A 23,629-nucleotide genomic window follows, 5' to 3' on the forward strand; every position below is an offset into this window, starting at 1 on the left:
CATGCGGCGTAAGATTTTTTCTCTGTTCCAAACATGGGCTGCTCAATTTTGACTAGTTGTGGGCCATTGATTCACTTGTGTTGGCCAAATGGAGGCCTTGCAGGGAAAAAAAAGCAATATTTTGCCCTGTCAGAACTTTGAGTGGTGGCAGTTTTGAGTGGTGTTGGGCATGCACATGACATCACCATCCAATCCTCCATGATTTAAAAAAAAAAAATAGAAAATTGGTGCAGGAGTTGGCCATTCAAGCCATCAAAATGATCATGCAAAAATTAGTATCCCGTTCCTGTTTTCTCCCCATATCCCTTGATTCTGTTGGCCCCATGTGCCATATCTAACTCTCTAGAAAACATCCAGTGAATTGGCCTCCACTGCCTTCTGTGGCAGAGAATTCCACAGCTTCATAATTCTGGGTGAAAAAGCTTTTCCTCATCTCAGTCCTAAATGGCCTACCCCTTATTCTTAAACTGTGACCCCTGGTTCTGGACTCTCCCAACATGGGGAACATTTTTCCTGCGTCTAGCCTGTTCAATCCCGTGAGAATTTTATATGTTTCTATATGATCCCTTCTCATCATAAATTCCAATGAATACAAGCCCCGCCGACCCATTCTTTTATCATATGTCCGTCCCGCCATCCCGGTGAAACCTGCAACCTGGTGAAACTACGCTGCACTTCCTCAACAGCAAGAATGTCCTTCCTCAAATTAGACAATAGACAATAGACAATAGACAATAGGTGCAGGAGTAGGCCATTCAGCCCTTCGAGCCAGCACCGCCATTCAATGCGATCATGGCTGATCACTATCAATCAGTACCCCGTTCCTGCCTTCTCCCCATACCCCCTCACTCCGCTATCCTTAAGAGCTCTATCCAGCTCTCTCTTGAAAGCATCCAACGAACTGGCCTCCACTGCCTTCTGAGGCAGAGAATTCCACACCTTCACCACCCTCTGACTGAAAAAGTTCTTCCTCATCTCCGTTCTAAATGGCCTACCCCTTATTCTCAAACTGTGGCCCCTTGTTCTGGACTCCCCCAACATTGGGAACATGTTATCTGCCTCTAATGTGTCCAATCCCCTAATTATCTTATATGTTTCAATAAGATCCCCCCTCATCCTTCTAAATTCCAGTGTATACAAGCCCAATCGCTCCAGCCTTTCAACATACGACAGTCCCGCCATTCCGGGAATTAATCTAGTGAACCTACGCTGCACGCCCTCCATAGCAAGAATATCCTTCCTCAAATTTGGAGACCAAAACTGCACACAGTACTCCAGGTGCGGTCTCACCAGGGCCCGGTACAACTGTAGAAGGACCTCTTTGCTCCTATACTCAACTCCTCTTGTTACGAAGGCCAACATTCCATTGGCTTTCTTCACTGCCTGCTGAACCTGCATGCTTCCTTTCATTGACTGATGCACTAGGACACCCAGATCTCGTTGAACCCCCCCTCCTCCTAACTTGACACCATTCAGATAATAATCTGCCTTTCTATTCTTACTTCCAAAGTGAATAACCTCACACTTATCTACATTAAACTGCATCTGCCATGTATCCGCCCACTCACACAATTATTGTGCTTCCTCAATTATTGTGTGCAGACGATACTCCAGGTGTGGTCTCAACAGGGCCCTGTACAACTGCAGTAAGACCTCCTTGCTCCTATACTCAAATCCTCGCTGTGAAGGCCAACATGCCATTTGCTTCACTGCCGGCTGTACCTGTATGCTTACTTCAAGTGACTGATGTACAAGGACACCTAGGGCTCGTTGCATCTCTCCTTTTCCAAATCTGATACCATTCAGATAATAATCTGTTGCTTCGTTCTTGCCACCAAAGTGGATAACCTCACATTTACCCACATTATACTGCATCTGCCATGCAGACTATAATTAAGAATATGTGTTGGAGGTTTTGGGGTAGAAGATGTTGCTTTTATAGACAATAGGTGCAGGAGTAGGCCATTCGGCCCTTCGAGCCAGCATCACCATTCAATGTGATCATGGCTGATCATTCTCAATCAGTACCCTGTCCCTGCCTTCTCCCCATACCCCCTGACTCCGCTATCCTTAAGGGCTCTATCTAGCTATCTCTTGAATGCATTCAGAGAATTGGCATCCACTGCCTTCTGAGGCAGAGAATTCCACAGATTTACAACTCTCTGACTGAAAAGGTTTTTCCTCATCTCCATTCTAAATGGCCTACCCCTTATTCTTAAACAGTGGCCCCTGGTTCTGGACTCCCCCAACATTGGGAACATGTTTCCTGCCTCTAACGTGTCCAACCCCTTAATAATCTTATATGTTTCAATAAGGTCCCCTCTCATCCGTCTAAATTCCAGTGTATATGACAGTCCCGCCATTCCGGGAATTAACCTAGTACACCTACGCTGCACGCCCTCAATAGCAAGAATATCCTTCCTCAAATTTGGAGACCAAAACTGCACACAGTACTCCAGGTGCGGTCTCACCAGGGCCCGGTACAACTGTAGAAGGACCTCTTTGCTCCTATACTCAACTCCTCTTGTTATGAAGGCCAACATTCCATTGGCTTTCTTCACTGCCTGCTGTGCCTGCATGTTTCCTTTCAGTGACTGATGCACTAGGACACCCAGATCTCGTTGTATGTCCCCTTTTCCTAACTTGACACCATTCAGATAATAATCTGCCTTACTATTCTTACCACCAAAGTGGATAACCTCACATTTATTCACATTAAACTGCATCTGCCATTCATCCGCCCACTCACACAACCTGTCCAAGTCACCCTGCAACCTCATAGCATCTTCCTCACAGTTCACACTGCCACCCAGCTTTGTATCATCTGCAAATTTGCTAATGGTACTTTTAATCCCTTCATCCAAGTCATTAATGTATATTGTAAATAGCTACGGTCCCAGCACCGAGCCTTGCGGTACCTCACTGGTTACTGCCTGCCATTCTGAAAGGGACCCATTTATCCCCACTCTTTGCTTTCTGTCTGCCAACCAATTTTCTATCCATGTCAGTACCCTACCCCCAATACCATGTGCTCTAGTTTTGCCCACTAATCTCCCATGTGGGACCTTGTCGAAGGCTTTCTGAAAGTCAAGGTACACTACATCCACCGGCTCTCCCCTGTCAATTTTCCTAGTTACATCCTCAAAATGTTGTTTTCCTTATACTGTCAGTGGATTTGGAAGGTGGTGTTATGCTTGTAGTATTCTCGATCTCTTGAGTCTGCATCCTAGACTTCAAACATCGCATGTTTTCCTGATGGCTGTCATTTGTTCAATAACATTTAAGGATGAATACATTGTGATGTCAAGGAGTGAGTCTGAAGACATCACATTCAACTCCAGTTTAATTGAGTATCTTTGCACATCATTGGAGCCCATGCTCTCATGGTTCAGGTAATCGTGTGTATAAGGAGTGTAGCGAATATGAATGAATACTTTATTGTCAAATGTGACAAGTCGCAGTGAAATTCTTTGCGTGCATACGCACGGTATGCAAATAGTCACCACATAAGGACACTGACAAAGTTACAAAATATACGCAGTATCTGCGCCAGGCCCCCCTTTGTTCTCTCCCTCCCCCGCCCCACCCACCTCACAACGGCCCCCTACGCCGAGTCCCCATTGTCCAATATTCCTGCCTCCACCCCCATCCCCTCCACTCATGGCGGTCTCCCCATGCAGGGTCCTCCTTTGTTCCTTCCACCGGCAGTGGCATTCTCGCTTCCTCATCAGTCGGTCGAAGCCCCATCGACCACTGCACCGACATCGCCACTAACGCTGCCGGGTCCTCTCTGTGGCGCTGATGTAGGCTCCAGCCGCATGGCTCCGTTGACTCACCGCATGCGGACTTCGACCTTGGCCAAGGGCTCTGCCGACCCAGGCTTCGCCGGTCTCGCTGTGGGCAACGACCCGCAGGGGCTCCGGCATCGGCTACTCCACGGCTCACTGGGAGGCGTCTAATGTGTTCATCAGATAGAATGTTTCAAAGCTTTACAGTTCAATAAAATTATCAAGCCAAACCAGTTCGGCTGCCTTTTTTTGTGCCTGATATCTAAACAAATGGAGTTGCTCAAGCAAGCACTTCCACTGAACCATTCCACTGATCATGGCACTCCCATTTTGGAACTTCTATACACCTCAGAGTTCCCCAAAGTAACTCCTGAGTAAATAAACATTGATTTGATACAGTGTCAGATTTGTCTTATGGTTTTTGCTGTTCTCTACGAGGCTGGCTTGAAACTGTTTGGTCTCCAGGCTGCTGAACATCTTTCTTAAAAACAACACACTGCATATTTTACATTAATCGCTGAATCAAAGTTGCACAGTTTTTCTTAATTCTGAACTATTGATGCATATTTTTGAAGGTTTTTGAACATGAGATGCCAGTTTGTAAACTTAATTGTACATCTATTATACAGTGGTTCAATCAATGGTGCAATGGTACTTTATTGTCACATGTACCTTGGTACAGTGAATGTTTTTACTTACTATTCAGTAAAATTCTTACTATACATAAGCACATCCATACCCAAGTACTAGAATGTAAGAATAGTAGATTACACTGAAGAGTCCTCGCGTTTCCGACGCCAACCTATGTATTTCTACTATACAAGTTGGGAGCAATATAATTGTTTGTCTGGTTTAGGTATTTTCAGCACTTTATCTTTTGGAATATCACAGTTTAGCTGGTGGATGAGAAACCTAAAACTCTGGTCTGAAGATGGGTTTTGACCCGAAACGTCACCCATTCCTTCTATCCAGAGATGCTACCTGTCCCACAGAGTTACTCCAGTATTTTGTATCTATCTTCAGTGTAAACCAGCATCTGCAGTTCCTTCCTACCCAGACCTCTGCCCTACTGATTCAACCAACAGTCTGAAATCTATAAGAGCTGGGGAATTTTGAAGCAAATAATAAATTTCATTTGATATTTTAAAAAACTGTTAACCATGAAAGCAGTGGAATTGAATTAGAAAGAAATCAACTGGTTCTCTCGTGTCCTCCAGGAAAGCAACTATTCTTTTCCAGTCTGGCTAACAATCGCCCATGAACACAGTTCCATGATAATCTGAAGAGGAAGAGTCTGGACTCCGAGGTGCATATTCATTCCTTCCACAGATGTGGCCTGACCTCCAGCAATTTATGTTTGTCTCAACATCCCAGCATTCGCAGTGCCTTGCGTCTCCGTAATACTTTGGTTGCTGGTAGCTGTGATTCATCTTCCATTACTGAGACAATTTCTGAGAGAGAGAAAAAGACAGTGTTGGAGTAATTTAGTGGGTCAGGCAGTGTCTCAGGAGAACATGTATAGGCAACGTTTCAGTCGAGACCCTTCAAAATTATTTCTCCAGAGATGCTGCCTGACCTGCTAAGTTACTCCACCATCTCTGACAGCATTGTCAACTCCAGAAGTAACCAGAAGGACTTATTTTCTTCTGTTTGAATCATTAATGTTCCATTACTACCTGAAAAGAACAATATCTTTTCTGTTATAAAATGGTCATTCGCAAAGGTGCATTTCTAGTGCCATGTTCCAAGTTGTATCAAAATAGGTTGTAATGGTTTCCTTTTATTTGGGAATTTACGTACAATATATTTCAGTAGAAAGTAGAAAACTGTTAAGCTGGATATTTCTAATGTGTCAGTAGGAGGTGAACTACTAAAGAAGCTAGCAATTAATTGCTTCCTATCATGCTGAATATGTACTGGGGTAGCACATTAATGCAAGGAGCAAAACATGACCTATTTGTTAAATACAAGTTTATTATGAGGAATGAAAAATGTCTGCTCTGCATCTATTCCACGTGTAAAACTTTTTCATTTTTTATTCCTCTTAGACTTCAAGTTGTTTTTCCTGATAGCTGGCAGTAAAATGTAACATGTAAATGTAACAGTAACATGCCTGTAAGGCTGAATGCACAAGTGGTGAGGAGAGTTGAGTCATTCAACCCCTATCATCTAATCTAGAAGTGGGAGTGAGCACAAGTCCTAGTGTAAAGGCAGTGAGCTGTAATATTTGTGTGCAAACTTACTTTTCCATTATGTGATTAGTCATGGTGTTTGGAAGACTCATGAATTGGCACATCCTGTTTAGTTCAACATTATACTTAAAAATTGTGTTTTCCATGTCTGGTAATTAAAGCAGAAAATTATTGCAACATATAGCATGTCAGGCAGCATCTATGGAAAGAGAAAGCGGATGTTTTGGGTTGAAGATGCAGAGCTGCCATCCATTACGTTTTTGTCGTATTTATTACTTTTTTTGAGTTAATTACGGCAGTATGATTTTTCTTAGTAAAATACGTTTAAAAAAAAAATCTGGTCCGCCGGAGCGCGAGTCCCCGTCCCTGGAGCGCCGCAGCCCAGAGCGCGAGTCCCCGTCCCTGGGGCGCCGTAGCCCAGAGCGCGAGTCCCCATCCCTGGGGCGCCGCATCCCGGAGCGTGAGTCCCCATCCCTGGGGCGCCGGAGCGCGAGTCCCCGTCCCTGGGGTACCGGAGCGCCGCAGCCCGGAGCGCGAGTCCCCATCCCTGGGGCGCCGCAGCCCGGAGCGCGAGTCCCCGTCCCTGGGGTACCGGAGCGCGATCTGCTGCCTCCATCAGCAGCAGACTGAAGGGCGGCTCGCCATGGCTGCAGACTGGGCTGGAGTCTGGCGTCTGGCAGCCGATTTCCATAGAGAGCAGTTCGCCAGCAACATGCAGCGGTAGGTAGGAAGGGAAAAGGATAAGAAAGGAGGGGAGAAAAGAAGGAGGGGGGGGGGGGGGTGAGCCTTTGCAGCCACTCTCCTGCCTGGGACCAACTGCTTTGCTGGTCAGGCCCAGATAGATTCCCCCTTTCGCCTGCCTGGAGTCACTTTTGATGACTATTCACTGGTATGCTTTAAGGCAGCCGTGCATCCTGCACTAAAGGCCGCATTGACTCCAGGTTGCGTGACTGCTGAAACAGTTTAGCTCAATCCTTCCATCAAACCCGTTTTCTTATTTAGCGGTAGTGTACTTCATACGGACTAGTTCTCTAATCGTTGTCATATTAAGGCTGCGCGACTTCATTAACCACCAAGAAACAAAATAAACACAACTGCATCGCTGAAAATTAATATCACTCTGTTGACCAAAGGCATTGTTTTAAAATTGCCAGTTTTAATAAGGAAAAACTCCACTGAATTTCGCCCAAGTCTTAGCACACAAACACTATCAGATTTCCTCACACAGAAAGTGTATGGCTGTGTTTTAAAAAAAAAAACAGTTGTCATCAAGTGAAGTTCAGTGAAAGGCTTCTGGAGAAGTGCAAACAGGCAACCACTGCTTATAACAAAAAGCTCTCTAGCAAGGACTTGATATGAGTGGACAAACATACATTAGAACCTCTGACTTAGTTTGAGGACCGAAAAAGAAACACTAGATACATGTATTTTGTTGGATTGAACCATTGTGGACTATTTCATGTAGATAAATGATGGAGATAACAGCTTGAGCACTGGACATCACAATTTCCTGTGTTGAAAGTGCATCCTGTATTGCGCATGGTTGTAAGTTTTGTTAATTTGTAAAATTCCTTTTTTTCACTAAAAACCCCTCTTTTTTTTTTTGCCATCTGTGTTCCTTTTTTTGGTTTGACAAGGTTGGCAGCTCTGAAGATGAGTGGTCTTCCTCCTGAAGCATTAACTTTTTTCCCCTCCCACAGATGCTTCCTAACAGCATTTTCTGTTTTTATTTTAGATTTCCCAGTATTTGCATTTTTTCAACTCGCTCTGCTCCTTTGAAAAGCCCAAGTATAAATCTGCAATATTAAACTACTGTGATTTATTATTGGGGGAATCCATTGTTGATCTGCGAGACAGAAATAATCTGGAGGGGGGGGGGGGGGGGGAATGGATGCTGGTACGGATTATAGCATCCTGCTAGATTCCATTGTGCTGAAAATTTAGGAAATAATCTATTCCCAATTAAGTATTTTAAATGTGTAGGAAAATGTTTAACCCAAAGATAGAGACAAAATGCTGGGGTAACTCAGCAGAACAGGCAGCATCTCTGGAGAGAAATGGGTGACGTTTCGGGTCGAGACCCTTTCCTTCGTTTTAAACCAGCATCATCTGCAGTTCTTTCCTACAGATTTAGGAGGATCAGCCATGATCATATTGAATGGCAGTGCTGACTCGGAGGGCCGAATGGCCTACTCGTGCACCTATTTTCTATTTTTCTATGAGCTAGAATGAATGTTCGACATTTGGAAGACTCGTTCTATCTTGATTATTCAACCGTGACAAAAGAAAACAAGTCTGTTTATGTTCCTTATTACTTGTGCCATTTATGTTTATCATACAGCGCTTAACAGGAAAGGGGTTAGAATTGTTAGAGCAAAAAATAATTAGGTAGAAAGATACTATTCAACTTATTTTAAATGCTTCAGCTATTTCTCCGCACTTTGTAAACCACAACTCTACCATGTATCTACCATTATTTTTTTGTTAGCGTCTTGGTGTATCTTTACGTTAACACAAACTATGGGAGCGATCATCCAGCAACAATCCGTATTTTAATGGTTGTTAGAGTCTCAGAGTTAAACCATAGTTATCAGTTTTACCATCTACACCTTTAGTCAGGGTTTCTTCCTGATCTTCTAATTCTCTTCAAAATTTGCTGCTTATCATTCAGCCTTGTTGTATTTTTCATTTAAACTCGGCAGGTATTTATGTTCCTAATTTGAAGCAGTTCACTGCATCCGGCTCCATCCCACTTGGAAAATACTGTTGTATACTTTCAAACTGCTCTTGCCTAATTTGGTATTGCAAGTTTTTTCTTGTATCTCGTTAAACTATGCATCTGCATCCTTAAGATATACAGATTGCTCAATCTCTTGTTGGCCTTTGTCCAATATGTCATTTGGAGAATTAGACTTGCCAAACACTTTTTTGTTCCATTCAAAATTGTCTAAATGCACATTCTGTTTGTTTTCCTTTATAGGGAAAATTAGCAAAACAATTTTTCTTAGGTAAATCATTGCTTGTAGTAATTACATAGATTTACTTTCCAACTTGCATGCTATTGATTTACCAAACACTTTGAATCCTTCAATTATCAAAATGCTTGATTCTTTTGACTTAATGTGTACTGTATATTAATATATCTCAGCTGTTGATGTGCCACCTTGTCCAATTCAGAAGAATGTCTTCCAGTGGCTTAATATTCACTATGTGGATAACTCCTGTTTTCAGAATAGTTGCTCAATTGTGTTTATTTTGTTTAGGCGGAAGCTGATGTATCCTCCTTGAATAGGCGTATCCAGCTGGTTGAGGAAGAGTTGGAGCGTGCTCAGGGACGTCTGTCTGCTGCCCTGCAGAAACTAGATGAAGCTGAAAAGTGTGCAGATGAAAGTGAACGGTAAGAGATAAATGACTTGCCACAACCGTGACAACTGGTAGCTGTGGTAACAATCTGAGCAGGCCCAAATAGATTGTTTTTTTTAATCCCCTCCCTATCTGGAAAAGTTTGATGCTCAGTATTAATTGCTTTGTCGGAGTTGTAAATTTGTGGCATACAGCATTTTTCTTAAGCTCAGTTTGCAGGCTAAGGATAGTATAGTAACCATGAAAAACGAAATATTACTGGTGTCAGAAATCTTGAAATAAAACAACAGTGCTCAGCAGGTCACCTGTGGAGTAAATGTTGACCTTCCATGGGAACTCTAATTGCCAACTTTAGACAGTTCAAACTAAAGGGCACAGGGACCACCTGATGTATTGATCACCATAGAACTGCCTCGTCTTCTAAGGCAAGAGATCTATTTTTACATGCAAATGTGGCCAAAGTTGAATTTCGTTTCTTCAAATGGCAATTGATGTTAGTGCAGTTGTTAGTGAAAACTTGAGGAGGTTAACAAATGTTAGCCAAATAAATATGGAATTAGATTCCTTCAGCTATTTTTTAATGAATGGATGTGGGAATACAGTATCTTAAAATGTCTATCATTTGTGTTTTGCTGTTGCTGGATTGTAAATGGGAATCAATAATGTTCTTGCTCTTAGTCAGCCAGAAGAATGAACAATTCTTGTCTCCATTCACCTAGAATTGTTGACAAGTTGCAAGGGATCAATTGTCTATATAATTTGTATGATAATGTTTGATCTGTGCATTGCGTGACTGCAGAGAAGCTGCTGTAATATAACTACCTGATCAAATATTTATTTAAAAAGTCAAAGATTTTTAGCAAAGATGGGCACACAATGCTGGAGTAACTCAGCGGGCGGGACAGGCAGCATCTCTGGAGAGAAGGAATGTGTGACGTTTCGGGTCGAGGCCCTTCAGACTGATGTTTCGGGTGGAGACCCGTCAGAAGATTTTTAGTATGTCTGCAAAATTCAATGGTCTGCAAAAACATTTGAATATTCTTTGTTTTTTTTCCCTTTGGTGGCCTCTTATTGGATGCATGTATGTTTTTTCCCCTGCAGGGGAATGAAGGTAGTAGAGAGTAAAGTCTTAAAAGCTGAAGAGATAATGGAATTGCAAGAGATGCAGCTGAAGGAAGCTAAACATATTGCCGAGGAAGCAGACCGCAAATATGAAGAGGTGATATTTTTTCTTGCCTTGTCTGTTCTCTATATGTAACACTCGTCCAGGTGAATATTGTTAATGTGCAATTTGGCACGCCATTCTGGGGATAATGCAGTGATTTAATTCTGTATTTTCTTTTTGCCTGATGATTAATTTGGAGCTATGGGGAAGTTCATTCCAAGCAGTTACTAATATCTACAGCATGTTCCTTTTGATGAACCATGCCAACTGGGTTTGTTTTTCCTGCTTATTGTATTGCAGTTGGCCTTGGCATTGAAAGCTGAGATTTATTAACTATGCAGACAGGATTTAGCTGGATTTTTGGATTTCATGGATGCAATCTTGAATCTTTGGCATTGTTCATGTGCCTGTTGTCAGAGGGCCTGATTTCTGTCGACTGTTAGTATTAAGAATGTAGTGTTAATGCTCTATAGAGTTTTTTAAGTCATATTAAAGTTTTGTTTGCAGGTAGCACGTAAACATATCATTCTTGAAAGTGAGCAGGAGCGAACCGAGATGCGGGCTGAGCACTCTGAAAGGTAACTTTGAATTCTGTGAACCTTTATTACACTTTTATTAGAAAGAGACTCCACAAGTATACCAAGCACTGTATAGTGTACAAGCAGAAAGTTGATGGTGTTTGATATGAAACCAGTGACCCAATCCACTGAATTTGCTCATTCTGTGAACAAGGGTGTTTGATAGTTAGCATGGACCCGGCGAGCCAAAGGGCCTGTTTCCATACAGTATGACTCAAAATCAACAGGTTCTTTTTAAGCACTTAACTGTGTTATGAGACAAAGATTGTTTTGGGTGGATATGTCATACATGGGTGTATTCCTTCCTTGCCATCTTTCTTGTGCCTCCGCACTGCCTGCTTCACTGATTAAGTCATTATCTTTGCACCACTCTATTTGCCTGCCCCACGCCCCCAAAACAATTGATCCAAGCGTAAACAATGTGTCATTCAGCTACAGCGTTGGTGAGAAGAGCATCTGATGCTGTTGCTTGATGGTGTGTTTCTGAATAGCAATCAGAAATCTACAAACCCTGGGTGGCTTTGTTTGATTTTTCCCCATGGGATTTGAACCCCTTTTCCACCCCCACTCACCCAATGCCCTTGTCACCAATCTTGCTCGGATGTAAAAATAAATGGAAGACAAGATAATCTTGAGTTAGGTTTGACATTTAATAAAATCGTGATGGATACTTTATCCATTTTGTCTCATGATCCTTTGATTCTTGGTGCCCAGAAATCTATTGCTCTTGGGACCTTCCTGCGAGCATGGTTCAGCTTCGTGCTAGATTGACTCGTTTAACCATTGTATGTTTATAAATTGTCATGTAACTCGGTGTAGCGCTTCCGCTCTTCTCTCCCTCCACCTATCCTGCATGCAGGATAATATATCAGCTGGCGAATGTTACATGAGCTGATAATAGAAGTGGACAGCGCTGTCTAAACCATGGGCAGATAATTTGAAGTGGGTTTTCAACAGCTTTCTGTGAAACTGATCCACTCACCCATATTTTCATCCTTGAAGCATGCGCCAACTGAATTCTGGTGGGGGAGAAAAGGTGGCAAGATTTTATTTTGCTGCAAATGAATACCGAGGGAAGCTATTATGATTAACATGATTTGAAATGGTGTTTGTATTTTGACGTCTACTGGTGATAGTTTATTGAAGTACAGGAAGGGTGTAATTGTGACAGCTTTATATTTGACATTATAATTGTATTTTATTGGATTATTGACCTAGCTACTTTCCTGGAGAATGATTGAAATAATTATTGCATCAGATCCCCTTCATCTTAAAAGTTGAAACAATATTATCACAATCCAAAATGTAATACTTGTTCTGCTTTGATTTTGGCATGTTTCAGTTAACTAATTTAGCCAGCTACTTCTATTGGACATTAAATTTCCATCACCGTTTAAACTAATAAATTCTGATCCTGCTACTAGGAGAAGGTAGAACTGATCCTGAATGGCAGAGACAAGATTGGGCCATTCAGTCTTTATGCCTGTTATGCTGTTCAGTAAGACTAGATTGATCTTTTATTTCCACAGTAAATATTGTGGGTAATGATAGTAGCCCCAGTTTTTTCTTTCTCTCTCAGCCATGTTTCCAGATCCATAGTTCAGGATGGAGACTCGTTTGTGGTTCCCCAAGTGCCAGCATATTTCTCAAATTTTGTTGGTGGTTATTCCTGAGCCGGCTCAGTGCCAACTCGGGAAGTCTTGTCAACTTGCATTGTTCAGATCTATCAATTGGTCGACTCTACTCGGAATCCAGATCAAACATGGTACCTGCTGTGCATTCATTGACTAAGTTATTGGAAAATTTAATTGGACTTAACCCAAGTATCTATTTTTTTATTCTTGTGGTATATGTTAATCCCTAATTTACATATTACTTTGTCTCTCAAACTTAGTACTTTTACAGTTGATTTGGATTAAATGCGATTCATTTCAACTGAACAAGTTTCAGATGAACTAAGTCTTTGTATGATGGTGTGTGGCCCTTGGGCTACTCTCCTGTGTAGCAAAATTAATGCATCTTTTCGATCATCCAGGAATTGGTCAACACTCTTGTTTAATTTTGAACGTTGGATCTGTTACAGTAGTTATTTCAATTCCCATGTTATTCTGTGTAATTTGGTGAATGTACTAATGACAGCGGGCACATGGTTTTCTTTTCCCCTGTTGAATTGCATGCTGAATACTCCCTGGGATTTGTCCCCTTTACTGTGGATTAACTCAGTCGGGCCCGGCATTTCGAAGAGGAGCTTAAAGTAATGGACCAGAGCTTGAAATCGTTAATGGCCTCAGAGGAAGAGGTATTACTCCCAGAAATCAACTAGCTGCTTCCTGTTTCCTCTCTTCATCTTTGTTTTCTCTGTGAGGAAAATATTAAAGCTACATTCCTTGCGTTCTTTTCTGCTGCTGCTGTTCTGCTTCCCTGATAGTTTGTGTGTCACTGGTTTTTCCCCCAGTGGAGACCCATAGCAGCTGAATTCTGGAATCAAGATGTGGCTTCAATACTTTCTGTGGCCTTTTAAGTAGTCTTGGGCCCTGTTACTGTCAATGGAGTTGCTAAATGTCAATTCTTGGAGATTTGCTAACAGTGCGGAAATTGAACCGACTAATTAAAATTATGAATTTTTGTCCCCATCATTATATATGACGGGTAAGTACCCCAATTATTCATATTCCCCCAATGTTCTGGTTTAAGCATCTACATTTTGTTTTTGAACATGCTTGGTGTGTTGGGGCCTAAATTCTAAGAGCCAGCAATGTTTGCTTGCTATGGGTTTCTTACTACTTTCTGCACATTCTCAACCTCCTTCTTTCCCAAACCAAACTATCTTGTTCTGAACAGTAAATGTGCTGAGATTGAAGAAGAATTGAAAAATGTGACCAACAGTCTGAAGTCTTTGGAAGCACAAACTGAAAAGGTAGGAGCATTCCAAACGCAACTGCTTTTAAAGCCAAGGTATCCCTATAAGGCCTTTTCTACACTGGTTTCAAAATTGACTCTGGAACTCTTTATGCAACATTGAAATGATAATCCATTGGTAACCCTTTGTGCTGGCATCGTACCATGATGCAAAGTGCTCAAGGAAAGTTAATGTTCATATCACTTGGATTGTGGACAACCACGGTGGGATATGAGGTGACATTCCTCTAGTTTATGTTTGGCCTCACTGGAAATGGGAAAGGCTGGGGACAGATGGTCAATATGAGAATGGGAAGGGTATTTGAAGTGGCATGCATTGGGAGGTCAGAATGGCCTTGTGGGTAGAGTGGGTGCCTAGTGTGCACTTGGTTTTGCTAATGTGGAGGAGACCACATTAGCAGCACCGAATGCAGTATACAAGCTTGTATGAGTGCGCATGTTTCTTTGACTTGGACGTGCTTTTGGGTTACTTGGTGGTGATGAGGGAGGAGGTGCAGGGTAAGAATGAACATACTAGTCATTATTGGCTAATTATTCATAACAGAACTTCACTAATTACTAGAGAATGTCCAAACTCAGAAGTAAAATTTGAGCTTCCATACTCTTTGTGGTAATCTTCTCCACACAGACAACTACATGCAGTCTTAATTCTAGAACAGCAGTAACCAAAATGGAATTTGTATATTGGGTATCATTTGTTCTTATTACAATATATTCAATCCAGCTATTAAACTACTCTAAATATTTCTAGTTTTCCATAATTTAACTAATGCAGACTGTATCAAAAGTGGCCATACAATGACTTGTATCAAAATTGTCAACTTGGCCATGTATAAAATGTTCATGTTGTATTCAAAGTTGTGAAGCTTGGTTAATATTTTAAACGTGTTTTTAAAATATGGGGATACCTTTTGCTTTAGTTATCGTGGAGCTGATTAAAACCTTTGGCTAAGTAGCAATGGAGAAATTGTTCTTTCCTTCAATCCATTTTATCTGCAGCTCTTCTGTTGGCTTGGGATACAGTACAGGGCTGAAAAATTACACTCCTTAATTTCCTGAATCTCTGCCATTTTATTTGTCACCCTGTTTTGGGGTGGTTTGATTCAATATTGGTGTTTATTGAAATGCCCTGGATATTTCTCAACCCATCATTGTCCTTTCTCACCTCTGTATTTCCTATGTAATGTTTATAAATGTTTGCAATTTGTCTAATTTCTGACTGAAAAAGCAATATAGCACTGAGCTCTTGTGTTGATTCCCATGTCCGTCATATTTTATCAGCAGTATCTCTATCCACAATGTGTATCAAACCCCATTTTGTAAAAAACTTTTTTGCCTTGCCCAAGTTGTGTGTTTTCAATAACCAGTGCAATAAATTGCCAATGGACCCACATGGTATCATCAAGAATTTTTTTTTTTTTTTTTAAATCATAGCTCCCTGACATTAACTACACCTCTGAAGTTAAGACCGGATTGAAAATTTGCCAATAGATATTCTAACTGTAGCAAGGGGTCTACAGTAAATTAAGCAATTATTCAGTATTGTGTTGCTTTGAGAATCACCTTCAGGTGTCCTTGCACACCTACTGCTTCTTGCCATGTCGTCACCAAATTTGTTACAGCTGATGTAAGCCTTCAATATCAATTCAGTGGAAAAGGACTCCTGAATAAAATATTTGTTTTGAAATTAATGCAGGCAAATTGTTAAACTGAGAGCTAATCCCAAAAGACTAGTTTTTGTGGCCACTTCTAGCTCATACATCCCAGAGAGAAACCAGCAGCGTAAACTTGGAAGTTTCCCCCGCCCCAAAAATATAAAATTGCGCCGCCATCTGAGTCGTAGCTGATGCTTGTCTGAAAAAGTTGACACCATTCGTTTACCTTCCCGCCATGCTATCAATTTGCTTGTTCAGCAGAATGGCACAGAGCTGTTAATGATGATCTCAGGACTGTAATATTGTTTACATGTTTGATACTGGCCATTTGCAAAACTGCTTTCTTAGCATGGACCGCATAATATCAAGCTCTATTGCTAAAATTATACATTTATTTCAATGGGAATTGGGGAGGCTTTGGTGGTGCTTGATTAAATCTGCATGCTATTCCACTTCCCTTTAAAAAGAAATATAATGCTGTAATTTATCTCATCTCTTTTAAATGTATATTTATCTGCCAGTATGCTTCAAAAGAAGATAAATATGAAGACGAAATCAAGCTGTTATCAGATAAGCTAAAAGAGGTGAGTGATGTGCAATCTAATCCAGTTACATTCACAGAAGAATATTGGCTGTGAGTATGATCCCCTCCCACATTGAGGGAAGCCGACACTCAGGATGACATCTCCCCACTGGGGGCTTGTCTGAAATCTGATGGCGTAGATTGTGGATCTAATCATCAATGTTATAACTGTATACAAACAATGGATTTCTGCTGAGACTGGGTCCCTTTCTAAAACAACCCCTGGGTAGTGTTGTAGACCAGAGGGATCTAGGAGTACAGGTGCATGGTTCCTTGAAGGTCGAGTCGCAGATAGATAAGGTGGTCAAAAAAGGCTTTTGGCATTTTGGCCTTCACCAGTCAGAGTATTGAGTATAGAAGTTGGGAGGTCATATTGCAGCTGTATAAGATGATGGCGAGACTGCATTTAGAATATTGTCTTCAGTTCCAGGCACCATGTTATAGGAAAGATATTGTCAAGCTTGAAAGGGTTCAGAAAAGATTTGAGGATGTTGCCAGGACAAGAGGGTGTGAGCTATAGGGAGAGGTTGAGTAGGCTGGGTCTCTATTCCAAGGAGCGCAGGAGGATAACGGGTGTATAAGATCATGAGAGGAATAGATCAGGTAGATGCACAGAGTTTTTTGCCCAGAGTAGGGGAATCGAGGACCAGAGGACATAGGTATTTGACCAAATTAAGGGACATTCCAAGATTGTGCTTAAATTCTACATCAATGCAAATCCATAGGATAAAGCTTTTCATTATACCCCAGTACACATGACAATAAACTAAATCAACTAAATTAAATGTTGTAGGAAACATTCTCATGTGGTAATAGTGTCACTTTCCAACTCGTGAGGATAAGGTTCACGAGTTCACTGGCCTTGATATTTTTCCATCAAGGTTTCTTGTGCAAGTCCATGACTTCTTTGTCATTGTAATGTGCATTGTTGAACAGGCTGTGACATGTGGCAAATCTGCTGACATTGTTTTCAGAGTAAATTCAGACTGTTGGGAGATCAATGGATAACAAAGACGTACAGGTATGTAGGTTAATTGACTGGGTAAATGTAAAAAATTGTCCCTAGTGGGTGTAGGATAGTGTTAATGTGCGGGGATCGCTGGGCGGCGCGGACTTGGTGGGCCGAAAAGGCTTGTTTCCGCGCTGTATATATATGATATGATATGATAACAAAGAAGAAGCAATGAAAGTATTAAAAGCAATGTCTTTAACCTCACAGAAGGTATTTATTCACAAAATGCTGGAGTAACTCAGCAGGTCAGGCAGCATCTCAGGAGAGAAGGAATGGGTGACGTTTCGGGTTGAGACCTTTCTTCAGACTGATGTCAGGGGTCGGGACGTTTCGGGTCGAGACCCTTCTTCAGACTGATGTCAGGGGTCCCGCCCCCCTGACATCAGTCTGAAGAAGGGTCTCGACCCGAAATGTCACACATTCCTTCTCTCCCGAGATGCTGCCTGATCTGCTGAGTTACTCCAGCATTTTGTGAATAAATACCTTTGATTTGTACCAGCATCTGCAGTTATTTTCTTATACTCTTTAACCTCACAGGCTGAAACGAGGGCCGAGTTTGCAGAAAGATCTGTAGCAAAATTGGAGAAGGCTATTGATGAATTGGAAGGTGATATTTCACTTCATAAACTTTATTTGTGCTACCTTCCTAGTTTACTTAAAGTTTAATATATATATTTGTAAATATATAAATATTTAAGTGAAACAGAAGTTTTAGAATTATCAACAAATAACTGCAAGACCATACCTCCAGCATTTTTTTTGCCAATAAATATTTCCACTTCTGACTTAATGATGATTGGATGGTCATTGATCAATCAGTATGAAGTGGCCCTGCGGAAGAGAGTAAACTCAGTGGCAATGAACCAAATAGGATCGGTTCGGTTTTTGTGAAGAAAAGATACAATTTTCCACATGGTCAGGTAGATGCCAGTATTATACCAGTATTGGTACAGTTTGGATAGAAACTAATTCTGAAGGTGTTCATTACGGGAGCAGGATTTTGATTGATCCCATAGTTTTTAACCTGCTGTATCCAGTCATTTCTTGGTATTCTGTGGCGTTAATAAAATTTTCTGTAACCTGATTTCTGTGGTGATGGGGATCGAGGAAGGTAGTTGATCAGCCGGAGTCCCTGGTTGTACGTGATTGCAAATGCTTCACCTTTGCTTTTACATTTGCATACTGGTATCCTAACTGTTTAGAATGCGAATGCTTTTCTGGTTGTCTACTTCTGTTTGGCTATTTAATTATCCAACGTTAATTAGGAATGTAGGGGGTCTTTGATTTTGTGTGATTACATAGCTCTGTGTTGCATGCTGTTTTTAAAATTAGTGCATGTGGCTCTAAGGTACAACTTTGCAAATTTGCTTTCTGATTTTGAAACTGCTCCTGGCATGTTCTGGTGTACCTTTTATTGAACCAGGATTATTGGTTGTGGTTGTTTTGGACTGGGGTTACATTTGACTATAATGTTGCTGATATCTACTGTGGGCCGTTCTGTGGCACAGCGGTAGAATTGCTGCCTTGCAGCGCCAGAGACCTAGGTTCAATCCCAGCTATGGGTGCTGTCTGTACGGAATTTGTACATTCTACTCGTGACCTGTGTGTGGTTTCCTCCCACACTCCCAAGATGTATAGGATTGTAGGTTAATTTGGCTTGGTATAAATGTAAATGTTAAAAAAAATTGTCCCTGGTGTTAACGTGCGGGTATCGCTGGTCGGTGTGGACTCGGTGGGCCGAGGGGCCTGTTTCCACGCTGTATCTCTAAAACTAAAAACGACTAAACTGATGGTCCACATTACCCCATGCGTGCCTGTCTGTGGGCTGGTGGATTGGTTGAGTATATCCCATTTGATATCCATGATATAGTAGTTGGTGTAAAGACAGCACTTTGCTCCCCCAGTATGATAGTCTTACCATTCTTGTCGGCAGATGTATTTACAGCTGCAAGATTGGCAGGCCCAAGGTCAAATAGATGACCATGTTTAGGTTTGCTAACCTTCTGTTGCAGTCGGTCAGATAATTAAATCCTTCAGAATTCTATCAGCCAAGTTGGCGTCAGTGGTGAAAATTGAAGCTTGTCCATTCCAGGAGGAATTCAATATCCATTTATTTGGTGATTCATCCAAATCTTGTGACATGGAGGAGCCAAGATTCATCAACTGAGCAAGCACGATATGAAAAACCAGGTGCTGGTGTCCTTGCCCATGGTGGATTTAATGCACTCTAGACCACGAGGTCATGTTGAGGGCTGCCTGTATCCTCTTGTGCCACCCTCATAAGAAGTATTCTCCTTGTGAGACTGATGTATTCAGGGAGGATTGCAGTGGAGGATCTGCCATGCTACCTGTGGTCAAGAACAGCCTGATAGTTGCCCTTGGTGTATGGGATTGTTCTCCCAATTTAAACATGTTTGAAAACTTCACAACCTCAATTGGAGCAACTTTGTGTTGGTAATTTGTCCCCATTGATGTAAGTTTTATTCTTTGCTTTACTATTATGAGTATAAAGCAACCCAATAGCTTGCCAGGCCATTTCAGAGGGCAGGTAAGCAGACTAGTGCAGCTCTGGAATTGTGTACAGGTAAGAATAACACATTTCCTTCCCAAAGCATGAAAGAAAACCAGATTTTTGCATCAACTTTTTTAGGATGTCATTAATACTTTTTGAATTCAAGTTTATTTTTAATAAACTTGTACTCTAGTGGTTGGAATATGTTTTGGGACACAATTTATTACATACAAGATTGCCCTTCCAATAACATTTGTACTATACTTGAATAGGTATTTTGCACATTTTGACTGACTGAATTGTTTTTAATTGAGTGGATTTTTGTTTTCTGGACTTTCAACGGTAAGATCATTTATGGAGAATGTGCTAATTTAAGAGAACCTTAAACCATTTCTTAATGGTTGCTGTGCATTTGAAATGTGTTGGAGTTACTCTTCCTATACAGAAAGGGTGAGGGGGGGGGGGGGGGGGTAAGAAATGAGATGAGGAGAAATTCAATTGGTCCAAAAGTACTGAAGCAATTATCTCACCTGGTAAAGTAAGAATAAATGTAACTAAGGAGATGGCCAACACTAAAACTATTAAAATCCTCCTTTTCACCCATGCAACGTATGGTGAAATGGTGCCCTCTGAATTTGTGTCCCTTATGAATTTCTCGGTAAACTTTGGCAATAGGTTAGTTGTAGACCCAGTCCTGCCCAATTCTTGTCTATATTCATGTGCATATAAACAAGTCACTTTCAAACTTTTCTCTTTTGAATTATCTTTCAGATTCTATTCTTTTAACCAACAATGCTTTCCTTGGTATATAAGTACTTTTCTTTCTTATGAATAGTTTAAACCTGTTCGTAAAAACAGGTGATCTGTTCCACATGACTAACACGACTCTCTCTTCTTTCGTCTGCTATCACTGATGCTGTTTCAATAGAGCGCTTCAGACAGGAGGTAGAGAGAAATCGTCTTCTCAATAGTGAACTGAGGGTTGTCCTGAATGAACTTAACAACTGACTTTATTTATCTTGAAGATATGCCAAAAAAACTTGTTCTGCTGTCTTGCCTAACATTTTTTAATGAATGATAATACTATTTCTGTTTCATACCTACTCACAGCATTATTTTGCATGTCTGTCTTTAAGGAAATAAAAACTACATTTATTTGGACTTGAATGATCCTGCAGTGGGTTTTGAATTGATTCTGCTTTTCTGTCAACTCTGTTTCTCTTGAATGAAAGACTAATATCAGCGCAGTAAACGCAAATGTGACGTGGGGTGCCGTAACAAGCCACCACTCAGTTTTTATTTAATTAATCTATCTGGAGGCTCACTCTTTCAAATGTCTTGTTCTTGTAAAATGAAAACATTCCTGCACTCTGTATTGCCAGATAAAATGTGTGTGCGTGTATAAAATCCAGCAGCTTAGAATTTTTCTACATTTGGGAAATCCTTGGAGTAATAAAGATCTGTGCATTTTTGCAGCCCAAGTTATAAAATGTTTTGGCTTCAGGCTAACAACACAGTTGTGTAATTGAGTGAAGATGAAGTGACACTCTGCTTGCAAAAGGAAATGTAGCATGGTGCATTAAGGGGGAAGAAACAAAATAACTAAACTTTCATTTTTGGAATTTTAAAACACTGTATTGTGATTCACAAATGTGTTAATTGGCTCTAAATTGCCTGCTTTGAAGTGTTTAAACTAATGTTAAACTGTGAGAATGTTATAACATTGTGAAATGTTTTACATTTGTGTTTTTGTTTGAAAAAACTGTTCATGTTTTCATTTAAATTTCAATTCTCATTTTTCTTTTTCCATGATTCAATAGAAAAACTGGCCCGGGCCAAAGAAGAGAATGTGGGCATTCATCAGGTGCTTGAGCAGACTCTAGTGGATCTGAGCCACTTATAATAGTTGGGGGGGAAAAAAAACAAAAAGCTTTTACATGCCACGAGTGCCCATGGTATAACATCTTCTGTGTAAGCACTGAAAACCACCAGCCAAAGTGTGACACACAGCATGGGGATTAGAACAACAAAATAATATAGGCTCAGCATTTGTCTTGAAACCAATAAATTGCAAGGGGGAAATCTTTCTTTTAAAACTTTAACTTCAGTGTGGGAACGGTTTTGTTGACTGTCCTGCCCTCTCCACCACAGTAAATGGAGAGACTTTGACACTTATGCCATAGATGTAGTTGTTATAACTGTATTTGCTTTTACTTTCAAATCTCTGTTTGATGGCTTCCATTCTTCACAAGCTTTGTTTTTTTTTGTGTGCAAAATGTATTAGTAAAACTATTGCCATAAGTGCATTTAAGAGTGTTTAACAAGATGCTGGGTAACACAAATAAAATTGAAAAGAATGCACACCACTTTCTTTTTCCAGCACCACCCCCTCCTGAGTTTTAATCTGCTGCAGTTCAGAAATCTCAGATATTTTCAAATTTGTTAATTAGAAGTGGTTTGTGCCTCGTTAGCACACATGGAAAAAGTCAAAGCTTGTAAAGACGTGGCAAGGCCTGGTTTCTGATATCGGGACCACACTGGTAATTATTGGCAAATGTTAATGTATCATACTGACCCAAGGTTACTGCTTGTAGACAATAAAAATGTCACTAGATATTGTTAATGTAAAGTCTATTGACTTACATTTTTAAATCAATGGAGATGCCACCATGACATTGTAAACCTTTTATATCATAAATAGTTGGAATTGTGAAAATATGTACATTTTTGACATAGATTTAAATTTTGAGCACAGATGGAGTTTTAACAACCATTTGCTCTTCTGTGATGCAACCGTTTCTTCTCCCTATGAATGTCCTTGGAATTCCACTTTATCCTATGCAATTATATGTGTAAGCTCTTTATTTGTACGGTTTATTAAACTTTGGAATAAAATTATCTCAAGTAATGGTGTTGATTTCAAATCTGTGCATAATGTCTCCTGAAATGCTTTTCAGTAATAATGATAACTCATTGATTCTGATTGCACATCTTCAAAAGGAAGGAAATTCAAACTTTCCAGTTTATTTTGCAATACACTTCCTTCTTCCAAGTATCCAAGATCTCATAGCTAACCATATCAGTGTACCACCTTAAAATATCTTTTGCGATCAAAATATCTCTGTGCCGTGCAATAGACATGAAACATTGAACAGTATAGCACAAGAACAGGCCCTTTGGCCCACAATGTCTGTGCAGAACATAATGACAAGACTAAGTCTATCTGCACATAGGTTGATTAAGAAGGTTAAATCGTTGGGTATTAATAGTGAGGTTGCAAGATGGATTCAACAATGGCTGAATGGGAGATACCAGAGGGTAACGGTTGACAATTGTATGTCAGGTTGGAGGCCAGTGTCTAGTGGAGTGCCCCAAGGATCTGTGTTGGGTCCACTGTTGTTTGTCATTTACATTAATGATCTGGATGATGGTGTGGCAAATTGGATTAGTAAATATGCAGATGATACTAAGATAGGTGGAGTAGTTGATAGTGAGGTAGATTTTCAAAGTCTACAGAGAGACTTGGGCCTTTTGGAAGGGTGGGCTGAAAGATGGCAGATGGAGTTTAATGCTGATAAGTGTGAGGTGCTGCATTTTGGTAGGACAAATCAAAATAGGACGTACAGGGTAAATGGTAGGGAATTGAGGAATGCAGTGGAACAGAGGGATCTGGGAATAACTGTGCATTGTTCCCTGAAGGTGGAATCTCATGTGGATAGGGTGGTGAAGAAGGCGTTTGGTATGCTTGCCTTTATAAATCAGAGCATTGAGTATAGAAGTTGGGATGTAATGTTGAAATTGTACAGGGCATTGGTGAGGCCAAATCTGGAGTATGGTGTGCAGTTCTGGTCGCCAAATTATA

The 23,629-nt window shown here is 40.8% G+C and overlaps 1 protein-coding gene across 8 annotated transcripts in view; it reads left to right on the top strand.

Moving 5' to 3' along the window:
- Window positions 1–22,666, top strand: part of LOC144591171 (tropomyosin alpha-4 chain-like) — an 87,131-nt gene extending 64,465 nt beyond the window's left edge. For 2 of the 8 annotated variants that reach the window (XM_078395539.1, XM_078395675.1), the window contains 7 exons: window positions 9,244–9,377; window positions 10,445–10,562; window positions 11,016–11,086; window positions 13,310–13,385; window positions 16,182–16,244; window positions 17,793–17,862; window positions 21,588–22,666. In XM_078395539.1, coding sequence (XP_078251665.1) covers window positions 9,244–9,377; window positions 10,445–10,562; window positions 11,016–11,086; window positions 13,310–13,385; window positions 16,182–16,244; window positions 17,793–17,862; window positions 21,588–21,670 — 615 coding nt within the window. In that variant the 3' untranslated portion in view covers window positions 21,671–22,666. The other 6 variants (XM_078395493.1, XM_078395641.1, XM_078395614.1 and 3 more) reach the window with 5 other exon arrangements.
- The last annotated feature ends 963 nt before the right edge of the window (window positions 22,667–23,629 follow it).

Source organism: Rhinoraja longicauda, chromosome 1, assembly GCF_053455715.1.
Source record: "Rhinoraja longicauda isolate Sanriku21f chromosome 1, sRhiLon1.1, whole genome shotgun sequence".
NCBI lineage: Eukaryota > Metazoa > Chordata > Chondrichthyes > Rajiformes > Arhynchobatidae > Rhinoraja > Rhinoraja longicauda.